The sequence below is a fragment of the Prunus dulcis genome, chromosome 8 (genome assembly GCF_902201215.1).
Source record: "Prunus dulcis chromosome 8, ALMONDv2, whole genome shotgun sequence".
Classification (NCBI taxonomy): domain Eukaryota; kingdom Viridiplantae; phylum Streptophyta; class Magnoliopsida; order Rosales; family Rosaceae; genus Prunus; species Prunus dulcis.
Window position 1 is genome coordinate 18,929,126 of NC_047657.1, and position 14,988 is coordinate 18,944,113.

Consider the following 14,988-nt stretch of genomic DNA (forward strand, 5'->3'; position numbering starts at 1 on the left):
TGTGGGTTAATGGAGCTCAATCCGAAATATTCGGGTCGGGTTTTCGGGTCCGGGTCCACCAGGAAGCGAATTATTCGGGTACGGGATCTTAAGGCGGTGAAACCGACCCGAATTTTGACAATGAAAAGGACGGGTCGAATTTTTTCGAGGCTTTAAGGTTTCGCGCGAGAGAGAGAGAGAGAGAGAGAGAGAGAGGAAGAGAGATGACTACGATTCGCAGATTTTGCTGCAATGATCTTCTTCGTTTTACCTCTGTCAATCTTGACCACCTCACTGAAACTGTAAGTTGTTGCCTTCTCCCTCTCTAATTTGCTTTTCTTTTCCTTGTCCAATTTGCTTTCCTTTTCTTCCTCAAATTTGCTGATTATTTTTGTAGATTATTCTAATAATCTGTTATTTGCAGTTCAATATGTCATTTTATATGACCTATTTAGCAAGATGGCCCGACTATTTTCATGTTGCCGAAGCCCCGGGACACCGAATCATGGGTTACAGTAAGCATCCTCAGTCTCTTGTATTCTATTAGTTGTTATATTATATTACTTTTGCTCCAGGAAAATTGGCATTGTTTTTTTGTTTTTGTTTTTTTTTTGCTAACTACAAAATGTATCTTGAAAGCTCATTTCTTTCGGGTTGAAACTTTTCAATTGTGAATATAAAATGGAGGGTGAAGAAGATGTTGGGAATAAGCTTTTCCTTCTATGCTAGCTTGGGGTGAAAAAGAACATTATACTTAACTTAGGGCCCGTTTGATAACCATTTCAATTTTAGTTTTTAGTTTTTAGTTTTCTTTTTTTGTGCTAGATTAAGGAAAAAGAGGGAGAATGGAAGTGAGAATGAGAGTGGAGATGGGATTGAGAGAGAATATGAGAGGAGAGGATGGGAGGGAGGAGTAACAAAAGTGAACAAAAACTAAAAACTGAAGTCTATTTGAAATTGTTTTCACTTTCAAGTTTTTGTTTTCACTTTTGTTACTCCTCCCTCTCATCCTCTTTCTCAATCTCATCCTCACTTCCATTCTCACTCTCATTGTCCTCTATACTCTAGCACAAAAAATGAAAACTAAAAACCAAAATTGAAATGGTTATCAAACGGACCCTTAGCATTTTATTTGGTTTGCAGTTGCCATTTGGTTTCTTTTTCGTAAAATTACTAAGTTTATTGTGTCACCATTGGTATAAAGTTGTTTGCTTGGAACAATGGAATTCGTAGAATTGGACACAATATGTTGCAAGGAGATTGTGGGAGGAGAGATTTCAGATTAAAAAATGGGCACATATTTTTTAGTGTAGGGGGTGCTAAGAATAAAATACATGCAGAGGTTTTCGTGGATGTCTAGGATTTGTTTGCATGACCAGTTTGTTCCTGAAATTGGTTAAAGGATGAGGTGTTAGTGAGGCGTATGAGAGGTTCACTACGTCTTGGCTTTCCTTCTGATGCTAATATGCTCATCTGTTTTTATTTTTCTTCCCAGCTTTCTTTTAGTCATGATAGATGCCATAAATGGGTATCTGATTCTGATATGATGGCAGTTATGGGAAAGGTTGAAGGGCAAGGTGAGTCATGGCATGGTCATGTAACTGCAGTAACTGTTGCGCCAGAATATCGAAGGCAGCAATTGGCCAAGAAACTCATGAACTTGCTGGAAGACTTTAGCGATAAGATGTAAGAGGGGCATATATTGATTAAGATTTAACTGTCAATGCACATTTCAATAGTTTTGTTTGCTGGAAATAGAAACTTGGCCATCTTTTTGCAGATCATTATGTTACAATAATGGAAAATCTGATAATTGTTTTTCTTGACACTTTTTTTTTGGGTCTGAATTTCTTGAATCTTGACACACTTAGACATATGTTGATTGGTGAAATGATCCTAAGACCTGTCGGACCACTCTCTACACATTTTCCACCTGCACCTAGGCCCAATGCAACTGAAATTTTCTTCTTGTCATACAATTCTTTCTTACCATAATGATGATTCATTTCCCTCCAATCTGTGGAGTCTTTTTGTGGGCTGCATTTGTCATGTAAATCAGTTTTTAGGTTGAGAGCAATATGAAGTCTTACTGGGTCATATAATTTATCTGTGTTTGTCATCTATGCCTCACCTTTGTTAATGAAAACTTTCGTTTGGCAGTGATAAGGGTTACTTTGTTGATCTTTTTGTGAGAGCATCAAACACACCAGCCATAAAGATGTATGAAAAGGTAATGTTTCTTGTAACTGTAGATATTCTTTGCAATGTATTGTCAGCCAATATCGAAATGACCAGAAATTAGGTTCCATTTATTTGTAGCATACTATCCATTTCTTACTTTTACATGAAAAAGGCTTGCTTTCTTGTACTGAATGAAAAGGATCATTGGGCTCTTTTTGAGAACTCCAAATAGAATTTCAGTTTTAAACTGAAAATTGTTTCAATTTTATGAGTCAAATGCATCCTGTTGGGAAGAGCTTAATTATATAATTTGTTGCTTCTATGTGATTCCTGGTTTGTGCGAGCCAGACATAGATCCCAACTTGGATATTTCTGCAATTTCGAATGGGACGAGTCATGCTCACTATCTATTTCATTTTCTTTTCCATTTTTTTCCCCACAGCTTGGTTACGTGATCTATAGACGAGTCCTACGGTATTATTCAGGGGAGGAAGATGGGTTAGGTGAGTTTCCCCATCCAAACTAACATTATGTAAAACTTTTTTCCTTCTCACTTTTCTATTGTGTTTGTTCTTGCTTCAGATATGAGGAAAGCATTATCTCGGGACGTTGATAAGAAGTCAATCATACCCCTCAAACGGCCGGTTACTCCTGATGAATTGGAGTATGACTAAATCTGATTTCTATGGAATTTCTACCGAGTGTGATGATGATGTATTACCTTGTGCTTATGGGTTTTTGAAGTTAAGGAAGATAGGTCCTATAAACTGCTTTTAAATTCTCATGTGAAACTGTGAAGTGTAAGTGCGCTGCTCATGAATATGACACTAAAACACAGTGGGTTTATTAAGGAAGTTTGTATCATCAGTCTGTTATCCTTGTTATGTCTCCTGCGAGATGTGTTGCTTTATGTCAGTTCAAAAGGTTTTGAAATCACCTTTCAGAAAAAGCCAACAAAATCCCTCTGCGTAAGCTTGTAATTGAAGCATGTGAAAATAACAGTGATGAGGTTTTCAAAATCTCTCATTTCAAGCTATTTAAAAACGTGTGGCATTTTTAGTTGCTGGTTGCGCAAGCAATCTCCAAATTTAACTTCAAAAAGGGAAAGAATAAAAAGTTCTCCAAATTCATCAAAAATTACACTCGAAAGTCCTAAGAATTTTATAGCGAGGGACTCTTTTAGATGAGAACATATCTCTTAACCGTTGAATTAAATTAAGAGGTAGGACCTTAGTTAAGGGCCTTAGTTAAGGCTCGCATTATAGAATGACTCCTTGAAGTCCATTGAGAGATTAGGGGGTGGGTTGCAGCGAGAGTTGTACTATTGGGCACAAAGTCGTATAGATTAGAAAGCTCAAAATCGAAGTTGGCCCAAATGAGAAGCTCTTGTTGTCTTGCCCGGTCAAATATAAATTTGCGACCCCCCTCCTAAATTAAATGGGTCAATATTCCTAGCAAAACGCCTAAGAACCATCTTTATTTCACTCACATTCTTTGAAAAACAAAAAAGTAAATCAATTTCTTCATGATATAAACCTAGATGAGTCCTATTACATACATGTGCTTTGTAAACCATATCTTGTAAATGCTTTGTAAACCATATCTTGTAAATGTCTTAGATGAGACACAAATTGAATTATGAGTACTCAATGCTCAAGAGCGTTCTCCTTTGCATCCGAGATCTTGCATTTTCAATTTTAGCTCGAGTGCTCAAAACAACAAAACAAAAAACTTTTGTATAAGTTGAAATTTTTGTTTAGGGTGCTGGCGGCCCCCGCCAATATGAGGGAGGTGGGTGGGGAAAGCTGGATTGCTTCTTTGTTCGCCGCTGACACAACAAAGAAGCAATGACGGATTGCCTCACGTGCCCTCTCGTGATGCTAAAATTGAACCAAACATCAAAGTGAGAGAAAGCAGTGATGGAGATTTCGGGGTGGAAGCACTTTTGCCAAAATGGGTTACTGTCCAAAAACACAGAGTCATATTCCTTTTGGCTTTGATATGCCACTCTCTCTGTCATGGGGCATCAGATCAGATCACACTTCCACCACATCCCAATCCAAAGTACCGTCAAATGCTTTTTTGCATCAACACCCAAAACCCAACAACAAAAACTGCTTTTTTTTTTACACCATTTTCATGATTCAACTAACCATGCAGGAGGGACATCATTATGCCAACCATGTAAATGCTTTGGTAGACCCCCCCTGCATTTGCATTTCATGGGACCTCTGTTTTTGATTTGGGAATAAAATATGCCTGCCATTTAGAGGTGCATGAGTGACAGGTTTCTGTTGTAACCAAGATTAAATCACCTCTCGCTTCTGATTGCCTCCTAGTTAAGCTTAGGGTTAGGGTTTTGCTCTTGTATTAGGCAGGCAAAACAGAACAGAAAAGAAAAAAGAAAGAAAACCAATGGGGTCACTTTCTTTTTTCTTCTGATAACAGATCTGAAGATGTGGGATTGGGTGAATTTCCACTTCGGATGGAAGACCAATCCAGGAACTTTTTCATGGCTTTGTATCCAAAAAATTGTCTGCCATTGTTAAATCTGCTAACACAAAGGAGAAACCATCACACCAACATATTTGAAAGACATCACATTTCCTTACAAAGCAACTCTATGTAATTGTACCCACTACCTATATTTGTGCAAACAACCCTATGTCTGGTCCTCATTGAGATTGGACCTTTTCACAGTAATAGTAACCCTTGCTTTAGGGTTTGTTTTTCTTCTGATAGAACATCTCTTCTGATTTCTCCACTTCTTTTCCATGTTTAGATTGGAATTATGCTCATGCTTGAACAGAGAACAGTATATACTCACTGATTATGATTATTTTTCGCCAGAAGTTTTATTTGGTTGAAATAAAACTTCTGCTAGACCAAAATGCAGGTGTAGGAAGTGCAGAAATAAACTTCCTTTCATTTTTCGAATGCTGTAGAAATATTATTTTCATTTCGTTTGCTACAGAGGCATGATAAGCAAACAGCCATGGTTCACTCATTTGACATGTCAATCATCACCTTTTGTGTTTTGTGCCTTTGTCCTTGTTTACTTATATCTGCTGTATAATTTGTAATTATTACTGATCAGGCTCTGCATAATGCAGGATTTTGCTCCACAATTAAACCCAGAAAGCAAGTCTCTGTTTCCCAAAAATACTCTCCTGTTTTGGAGAGTATTTATATTTAACACTAAACAAAGACAATGACCATTTGCAAGGTCTAATTTTTTTTCTTTCTTTTGGGTTGAGCTGAGTACATCTGCCATCACTAAAATGAGGTACTGTGGCTAATCCTATACGCAAAGATCAGATTACTCGCTCGAAGAACACTTTGGTAAGGTGGTGGTTAATCGTTCCAGGATCATAGTAGGCAGAATAGTAAAAGCTCCTCGCGACCACGAAAAAGGTTTGCTTGATCGAAGAGTGTATGTCGTCCGAAGGGTTTTCGAGCATCATTTTCACAAGTTGTTGCATTTCTGATTCTATTTCTTGGATTTTCATGGAACAACTCCCATTTTCATTTACCTGAGAAAATAAAAAAGAAAAGGATCTATCAAACACTGCCCCAATAAGTACAGTTAAATTAGTGGAATATGTGACATGTCGTTTGAATTTATCTAACCTTGTGCTTTTGGTTTTGGTAGGAGTGTAGTTTATTGCAAACACTGTTAGTGATGCTAAAAAGTTGCCCATGCTCTGGATTGGACAACAACAACCCTTCTGGGATTGAAAAGCCAGCGGTCTGATTTATCGTTTCCACCAGTAGCTCAGCTTCATCTTGGTGCATGTCCCCTTTCTCTTGCCACTTCGTAAGCCACTTTTCCCACTTTGTATTTAATTAAGAAGAAAAACAGAAAACACCAAGTTATAAGTATTGGGATCAGTACTATTAACTGGGCAGCCAATGGAAACATAAAAAACAGAAAATAAAAATGGGAGTTGTGTGGTAGAAAGAAACTCACAGCTTGGCGTAGAGGATGGCTAATGTCATGACCATGAGCCACCATTGCGTCCAATGAGAAGTGGTGTAGAGTTGCCATCAAGGTCTCAATAAGTCCTTGCCTTTTCTTGTTTGTATTCATCTTCCTACAACACAAAGCACATGTAAATGCCTCTTTCGAATGTCAGTAAAACTGTAACACCGCCACGCGATGTATCTAACTAATCCAGTCATGTTATATATATATATAACACGCCAACTGCATATTAATGAATATTATACCCACAACTATAAGTATGTCTATTTATATCATAACACATGACACGGTATTTCGGTACCACACGATAGTTTTTCCTTAGAGAACAACCACACTGTGCCTTAATTGGTAACATGGCATCCTACTATTATTAGATCTCTGAAATATTGGAACTTCCACTGTGGTGGCTGATTATTTGGTGCGCTCATGACACATGAACTGACATTTCGAAATTAATTTGTCTTTGTTTACCTAGAATAAAGTATTGTAGGGTACCCTACCGATGAACCTAGTTGCACTATTAGCACAAATGTCTCTGACAGAGGCCGGTGAATAAGACAGACACCGAGAGAGAGAAAAGATCAAACAAACAAACAACAATAGTTATTCTTTGTTGCAGATCTAACGTACGTACCTAGTTCTGAATTCATGTACAAAGGCCCCCCTCTGCTCATAAGTTCCTTCCTTGAAATGACACCCGACTGTTTCAATCAAGCATGTCGTTTTAGCCCATGCAACTCTCTCGTTTGCTCTTTCTGGTTCAAAAATACTTGCTGCAGCAACAAAATAAGCCATGAGGAGGCTTCTTCTGCTCAATCCGTAGTCTTCAAGTCTACATTCTGCGTACCACCTGCGTACGTACGTATAATACATAAGTATAGTTCCAAAAAAAGATTTTTAAAATTTTATATAATTACAAAAGTGAATAATAAATTGAGGGTTTTGTTTTGTTTACTTTTGAATGTTGTCCCATTCGATCAGATGCCGTGCTTGGCAATTGTTGTAGTCGAGTTTTGCCAGCTCGAGGTAGACATTATTGTTTACGTAGGGCATCCTAAAGCAAACAATCGTTAGAATCAAAGTTCAACATTAATATAGGACAGAATGTCAGAATTTAAAAACCCGTGACTCCTTGCACTCGAATTCAATCCCTCTCCTCGTATACTAGAGTAATTTAGAGTATATCTTCTTCAAAAAGAAAATGTGAAAACTATAATATACCTGTATAGAGTCTTGCCAATCCAGACGTCATCTCGGCCACCATACTGTTCGATGAAGAATCTGGTCTCCAGTCGAGGTAAGCTCGCATACCATGGAACTTCCAGTGCGTACCCCACCTGTTTATTGGCCCTTTCTTTTTAGAAACTTATTCTTTTTTATATATATCCAAACAAAAAATAATATTCTCATTCTCATTTATATATGTTTGTGGATATAAAGCTAATTAAGAAACAAATCTACAGTTGTAAAATGCTTTTTAATATTCTTTAATTCGTGCCCCTCATCGAATGGCATCGATCCCATTGATTTTTCTCTGATATGTATATATATCATGCCATAAGTACAGGATATATAATTCTGTTAAAATAAATCAAAAAAGATTCAAAATTCAAATAAGAGATGTTTTCATACCTCGCCAGGCAAGTCCTTGGTGATGATCCATTTGTCTAGCAGCTCATCGGAAGCTTGTTTTTCTCTCAGAAATTTTGTTGAAAAATCCTTAGCCTCCTCGAGGATGTTTTCTCCAGGGAACAAAACTTGACTAGCCCTGAACAAGTTGTACATTCCAGTCACAGCTTGTGTGCTTTGTCCAGCAAAGCAGATGAACTCGTTGCCCTTCTTGAAGTGCTCAAACACATCTGTTCTCGTTAATTAACCCAAAAATTAATTACACTAATTAAGTTTATTAAACTAAACCAATGGAAATTAAAAATAATATAAATTTGAACTTACCAGCAGACACATGGTGGCCATGCAACCTGAGCAGTCTGAATGCCATGGCAGTGTCATCAATGTCCTGTACCTCGGAATTTCTTGCCCAACAAATTCCTTTCTCAGTCCAGTATCTATAACATAATGGGAAAAAAATAAATGTTAAAAATAATTACAGTTTTTGCCCTGTCAATTATCGTCCGTATAAATGTACCGATATTAAATATAGAAGCTCAAAATCTTAACATACATGTTGACGTAATTAATACATTCCTTAATTTGTGGCTCGAAATATCTAGATATTCCTAAGCGCTGCAGCCGATCCACAACCCATACATGTTCGAACAAGTCCACTGGGTACACATTAGGGACTGAAAAAGCAAGATAAAAGGTAAGTCAATACATGTTATTTACATTTGGGAAAAAAAAAAATTTGAAAATTGAAAATTGAAAATTTGGAAAAGACTATTATTAAAAATGTTGGACAAATGGCATTCAGTTGAATAAGTTAATTACCTCCCCCATTGAACTTGTGAACAGCTTTTGCCAAATAAGTCATGCATTTGGAGTCTTTGGTCCGCATGAGAGCATAGGCAGTGGAGGCCGGAGAGAACAAGAAAGAGCCATCTTGGGACTGCAGTTTTAGAAGCTTTTTCCAGTCCAAACCTGCCATTCCTTCCAAGCTGTGAAGTAATGTCGTGGGCACTTTGTGCATTATGTCCCTCGGTATCCTATCCAGAAAATAAACTCAAATCATTCAATTATATGTATATATCTTCCCACTCCCACACACATTAATAATTACATGCATGTAAAAAGATGCACACCCAGGAGACCGAATTATTATATAATATATCTATCTACATGGCATGGATAAGGTTACTTTTTGTTTATTCTTTTATCTAAAAACCAACAAACAAAAATAAAAGTTTGTGAGAATCTGCAAAAATAATGATGGCTCGTGAGGCTTTACTTTGTGAGCTTTAGATTTCTCATGGCATAAATCTCATGCAGCACTGCGCAGTCGTCAGGTACTTCCAGGTTTAAACTTCGAGCTATTTCAAGAATCGAAGGAAAAGCAACTTCAAACCCGATAGGCATGTGTTGGGCATTCTCGTTCCCAAGCTTGTTTATGTTTTCCTTGAAATATGCCATTCCTGTATCATTAAAAGCAGAACCAATATTTAATGGGGTTACATTTAAGGAAGAAAATGTAAAAGGGAACGAGATTTTGGTTTAGAGGATTAGACGAGCATTTTAACACATCGGAATTTAGTCGTCGGTTTAACTAAGTAGTCTACCTTTTTCACATTTGTCGGGATGAACGTTCCATGTTTTTAAAGCAACAACACAAGCTATGGTGTTGATGATGCGATCGTGAGCCGTGAAAATTTCACTATCTCCCCAAGAGCCATCTGGGAGCTGATTGTTGGCAATCCATTCGAGGCTGGAAGGGAACTGAGGCAAGCCACTTCCCTCCACATCTTCCACCAGAGCCACCCAAGCGGTGTCGTATGCTGACACTGTGATCTCTCCGTCCTCCATAGACCCCAGCATTGATCTGATGGCCACCACATGTTCCTTGATCTTATTTGACACAAAACCCTATTCAAAAAACACATAATAAATAATTGGACTGCGGGTACAAGTCATACATAAACAAAAATAAATATAAATAAATGAAAAGGTGAAGTTAAAAAGAAAATGAAAACGCATAAAAAGACAGGGTACCTTAGGATCAGCTTCGGCTTCTATGTCATCCTCCACAATCTGGTGCCACTTTATCACTGGCAGACCATTTTGTAACACGTCTGCATATTCTGCACAAAAGGATGATTGCTATATGTGTGTGTATATAAAAATGTACATATATATATATTGGCAGTAAAAAGTTAAAGAAAGAAAAGGACGAGAAAGTGAAAGAATATAGCATGATTACCTTGAGTGCGGGGTTTGGAAACCGCACTGCATTTTGAGAGAAATACCCTTTTGTTTTTAGCTCGGAACGACCAGACACCTACACAAAAGGGTAGTGGTGGTCATTTCTCGGAGTTTATTTCTAGTGGTAAAAATTAAATTAGTATGGATTTTACCATGAAGAAAATGGATATATAAATATAAATATATATATATATATATAATGTATAAATTGGAAATGGAAAAGACAAGACTGTGCAGATATATAATGGTGGTATGCTCCTAGGTGGCAGTTGCCTGCATGTTGAAATCCACGAGGTTGCCAAAACTAAAGGAGAATCCAAGAGAGAAACACATTTAACGCCCTCTTTGCAGGTAAACAAAACAAGAGACAAAAGGCAGGCATGCCATGGCTAGCTAGCTCTGAGCTCTGAGAGCTCTCCAACCAAAAAAATGAAAAGCTAATCAACCAGAGCTGAGCTGATGATCCCTTAATTATAGATCATGGGAATTAATCATCAGAATTGAGAAGAAGATCTTCATCTGCATGCAGCTTTTCTTCTTGTGGTGGTGCTTGCTGTGAGTAGTTTTTTGTCAACGGCAACGACGATCCATGACAGAGAGAAAGAAAAAAAAAACTTGAACAAGAAAGAGTTTTCGTTTTCTCTTTCTATCTCTTTAAAAGGAAAAAATAACAATATCTCGGATCAACCAAAGATCCACAATCTTCAAAATATTATAACCCACTTGCGAATTAAAACGAAAACAAAGTAGTGATATATATATTAATGGTAAAAATAAATAAATAAATTTTAAAAAAAGGCTTGAAAAGATGATAAAGCAAAGAAACGTAACAGTAACTGGGGACTCACCCGGTAAAAAATTAGGTTGATTAATGGTAAAAGAAGAGGAGGTGGGTGGGAGGGTGGGAGGTGAGGAGAGCAAAAGGTGGGTGGATTGAGAAGACATGATAAAATGTTTTTGTTTGGCGGTGGTGGTGGTGGTGGTGCTGCTGCTGCTGCTGCTGCCGCTGCTGCTGGGGGAAGGAAAACGGAGAGGATTTACAAGTAGAGAGAAGAGGGAAGCAAGCGGACAGAAGGAAGTTCCCAAGAGATTCCCGCTAGGCGCATGGCATCATACTATGAAATTGAGGACTGTCCTGTCCTTTTCCTCTTTATTTAGAGCCTCTTCGCATTTCAAATTTAGAAAATTTTGCTCAACATTTCTTGGTAAATTTGCGTAGGTTTGCCTAAATACGTTTATTTTCCAAAAGATTCAATCACATTTAATCTACAATACATGAACTTGGTTGTATTTGGAAAAATTTCAGACCAAAAAAAATCAATTGTATTTGGATAAAATTTCTCCAAAAGATTTATTGTACCTGGTCATTTTAGATTCACCTAATTATAAGTACATTGGTATCTAGTCTGAATTTTCCTTTTCTTACCACTTTTCATACTATATGGTAAGAAAATATTTTCATAACCATTCTAGATACATGAATTCTCCCTGGATTTAATATTTGGTAAAATTATTTTCCATGTTGAGCGAGTCCGGCCTATGGTAAAAACAAGTTTTAAATCCCTAAATACGTGTTCAATTTAAAAAAAGTAAAAAAAAGTAAAAAAATTGATTGAGTTCACATGATAAATAATTGAAATTGACATTCTCAAAGATCGAATTTGATCACATGATAAATAATTGAAATTGACACTCTCAAAGATCGAATTTCTCAACGAATTTGATCACATGATAAATAATTGAAATTGACACTCCTCTTACCGCATTAATAAAAATAACTTTTGATGTTGGAAGAGGTCCCGACTTTCAATCCCCTTACTGCATTAATAAAAATAATAATTACATATATGTATATATAAAAGACCCTCTTGCTTGCACACTCATGTACCGTCACATGAGTGCAAATAAAAAGCGTTATATTTTTTATTTATGTGTATTTATAAAAGACTGTATTTCTGTGTAAGTCACGCTAAGTGTGTTTGACTACTTGGGACATCATAATGTTTCGAAAGTTTCTTTTGGGGTGGCTTTGGGTTCACAGGACAATACAGAGAATTTCGGATGAGAAATTTTTTTATGTGATGTGGGATTTGAAATATGCTGGACCAAAATCGAGCTGTAAGCAGGATGTTCTTTTCAACTTGTACTTGTCATGTTTTCCACACCATGTGGAAGCAAAGAGTAAGGCCCCTGGGCCCTCTGGGGCCGAGTAAAATCATCACCAACTTCAGACTAGTTATGCTCCAAGAGGAAATAAATCCTTCTATATATATAGCAACCTTGTAAGTTGTATCTATTCTTGGTACCTCAAGTTTCTTCTCCATTCAACATTTGTTTATCTGTTTATGTTGTAGTGGGTAAGTGCTACATGTTTGTTTTATTTAGAAAAAGTACGAGAAGGGGATCAAACTTTAGTACAAATGAACGGACGCACTAATTAACTAGACCAACTGACCTAACTCACATCTGCATCAGCATACGAAAATCATCCAGTTACATTCACTATGTAAATTAATGTATACGTGTCGATCATTATATATATGACTAAAACAAATTATATATGACGTCTAATTAATCAGAAGAAAGAAAAAAAACGACATTATTTATCATTGACTTAAAGACTTTTGTCAAATGAGAACTGAAAGAGATTGGTGTCATTGAGTTCTAACCTCGAAGATGCTTTCCTTCCCTAGTTTAATCTTCTGGAAAACAACAAAATAAGTTGAAGTTAAACTCATGGATTATTAAATACCATTGTTAAGTGATGTAGCTTTCATTTTTTTTGTCAACTTATCATTAAAAACTGAGAGCATTAGGGTTATAAAAAAAAAAAGTGAAATTCAGATTTGATTCGAATTGCCTCTTAGGCCATCACCTTCCAAACTATTCACAATATGCCTTATTGTCGTCCTACGCTTTTCTGGTTTTGTTGTTTTCCTCACGTCGTGGTGGTGGTGGTGGTGGTGCCTTAAAAAGGAACCCTAATTAACAAATCATTTCATGCTAATGGCATATTCTCAAATAAATAATGCATTTTATGCTTGACTAATATGCTTATCGATTAAAAAAATATAAAACCCACACATATGCTTCAAAAGGTGTTTAAGGTAATGATAAAAAATAAATATATTAATCTGGAAACGTTGATGTTGTACTTTCTTCTTTTAAGAACAACTCCACCCATTTGTCCTTAGCCATGGCAAGGGGGGAGCTAGGACAGCCACTATTCACGTGAATAGTGGTTGCCTTTGCAAATATTATTTTGTGTTTCCACCCATTGTCATGGCTAAGGGTAATTACTATTCATTTTTTTTTGTTTTTTTCACAAATTTTTTAATGAAAATAATTAATTTGGATAATATTTTCGGATAAGATTTCCGGGTTTCTACGTGTCAAGACTATTATAATCGGATAAAATTTCCGGTTAAGATTTTTGGGTTCAAATTTCGGATGAATTTCAAATAAAATTTTGGGTTCAAATTTCAGATGAATTTCAAAATTCAAAATTCAGATAAATTTGGGTTTAAATTTCTGATGAATTTCAAATTTCATATAAGATTTTCATCCAATCAAATCAAGCCACGTGGCATGTCTATCTTGCCAAAATTTTTTATAAAACCAGAGCCTCAGCTCATACATCCCACACCACATTTTTCTATATTTTCATTTCTCATAGTTTAGAATTCATACTCCATTCATTCTCAATGGAAGATTTTAGGAGATGCTTGAAGAGGCAAGAGTGAGAAACAAATGAGAGAAACCGTAGAGCAGATGAAATCAATAAGTTGCAGAGACAAGTCGATGAACAAGTTGTCATAGCAGTGGCTTTGCAAGATGAAGAGAACCAAGGTCGCCGCCGTGGTTCACAATTCGGCCGCCGCCGGAATGTGGACAGACATAGGCATTCTCGGGGTAAGAATATTTTGGAAGATTATTTTATCCCAACTTCTTTGTACTCTGATGTTGATTTTCGAAGGCGATTTAGAATGCAACCCCATTTGTTCAATAAAGTTATGCATGATATTTGCAATTATGATGTATACTTTGTTCAAAAGTGTGATGCTACTAGGATTTTGGGGCTTCTTCCTGGAGCAAAAGCTTACAGCTGTTATACGAATGTTGGCGTATGGAGCATCTGCTGATCAGGTGGATGAGATTACCCGGATGGGGAAGTCCACTACGTTGGAGGCTTTGGTAAGATTTTGTCAAGCAGTTGAAACTCTGTACACTAGGGACTACCTACGTAGACCTACTCCCAGGGACCTCCAACGGCTTCTACAAAAAGCCGAAGCTCGAGGATTTTCAAGAATGATTGGTAGCATCGACTGCATGCACTGGCAAAGGAAGAATTGCCCAACTACCTTGCAAGGTGATTACGGAAATAGAAAAGGCCAAAAAAGTATCATCCTTTAAGCCGTTGCTGGCTTCGACACATGGGTTTGGCGTGCCTTCTTTGGAGTTGCAGGATCCCAAAATGACCTCAACGTGCTGGGTCAATCCCTGGTCTTCAACTATGTATTGAGAGGCCAGGGCCCCAATATCACCTATCAAGTCAACAATACAGTGTACCAGACGGTGTATTATCTAGCTGACAACATATACCCGAGGTGGACCATTTTTGTCAAATCCATTCCGAATCCCCGATCCCATAAGCAAAAATTATTTGCTACCTATCAAGAAGGATACATGAAAGATGTCGAAAGGTGTTTTGGCATCCTTCAAGCTCGATGGTTGATTATTCGAGGTGCAGCCCGTATGTTTGATGAGGAGATCCTCATAAGCATTATGCTGACTTGCATCATCCTCCATAATATTATTGTGGAGGACGAGTACGATTATGATGCTTTAGAGGTCTACGAACTGGATCCGATGAACACGGCCTTGACATGGATTTATGAAAGGCCCATGGGGCCAAGTGGAGAACCGTTTGAGCCAGAACCGTTGGTGAGGGATGGTCGTTTCATGACCCA

The 14,988-nt window shown here is 37.2% G+C and overlaps 2 protein-coding genes across 3 annotated transcripts; one reads left to right on the forward strand and one right to left on the reverse strand.

Annotated features, from left to right (window-relative positions):
• The first annotated feature begins 129 nt into the window (after positions 1 to 129).
• On the forward strand, positions 130 to 3,044 carry LOC117636456 (N-terminal acetyltransferase B complex catalytic subunit NAA20). Of its 2 annotated transcripts, XM_034370960.1 has the most exons (6): positions 130 to 281; positions 404 to 494; positions 1,533 to 1,665; positions 2,140 to 2,209; positions 2,603 to 2,663; positions 2,743 to 3,044. In XM_034370960.1, exons 1-6 carry the CDS (start codon positions 204 to 206, stop codon positions 2,832 to 2,834), a joined length of 525 nt encoding a protein of 174 aa, XP_034226851.1. In that variant the 5' UTR covers positions 130 to 203; the 3' UTR covers positions 2,835 to 3,044. The 2 variants fall into 2 exon arrangements, with proteins under 2 accessions (XP_034226851.1, XP_034226852.1); XM_034370961.1 differs by lacking the exon at positions 130 to 281 and having other exon boundaries at positions 1,475 to 1,665.
• Positions 3,045 to 5,289: 2,245 nt separating this feature from the next.
• LOC117637679 ((-)-kolavenyl diphosphate synthase TPS28, chloroplastic) lies at positions 5,290 to 10,963 on the reverse strand. The gene is made up of 15 exons (XM_034372644.1): positions 10,867 to 10,963; positions 10,017 to 10,094; positions 9,809 to 9,897; positions 9,379 to 9,682; positions 9,051 to 9,234; positions 8,594 to 8,808; positions 8,328 to 8,448; positions 8,099 to 8,211; positions 7,778 to 8,004; positions 7,367 to 7,482; positions 7,101 to 7,199; positions 6,780 to 6,995; positions 6,131 to 6,254; positions 5,791 to 5,994; positions 5,290 to 5,693 (listed from the first exon to the last, which is right to left on the reverse strand). The coding sequence occupies exons 1-15, from the start codon at positions 10,961 to 10,963 to the stop codon at positions 5,475 to 5,477; spliced, it is 2,406 nt and encodes an 801-aa protein (XP_034228535.1). The 3' UTR covers positions 5,290 to 5,474.
• Positions 10,964 to 14,988: the final 4,025 nt, after the last annotated feature.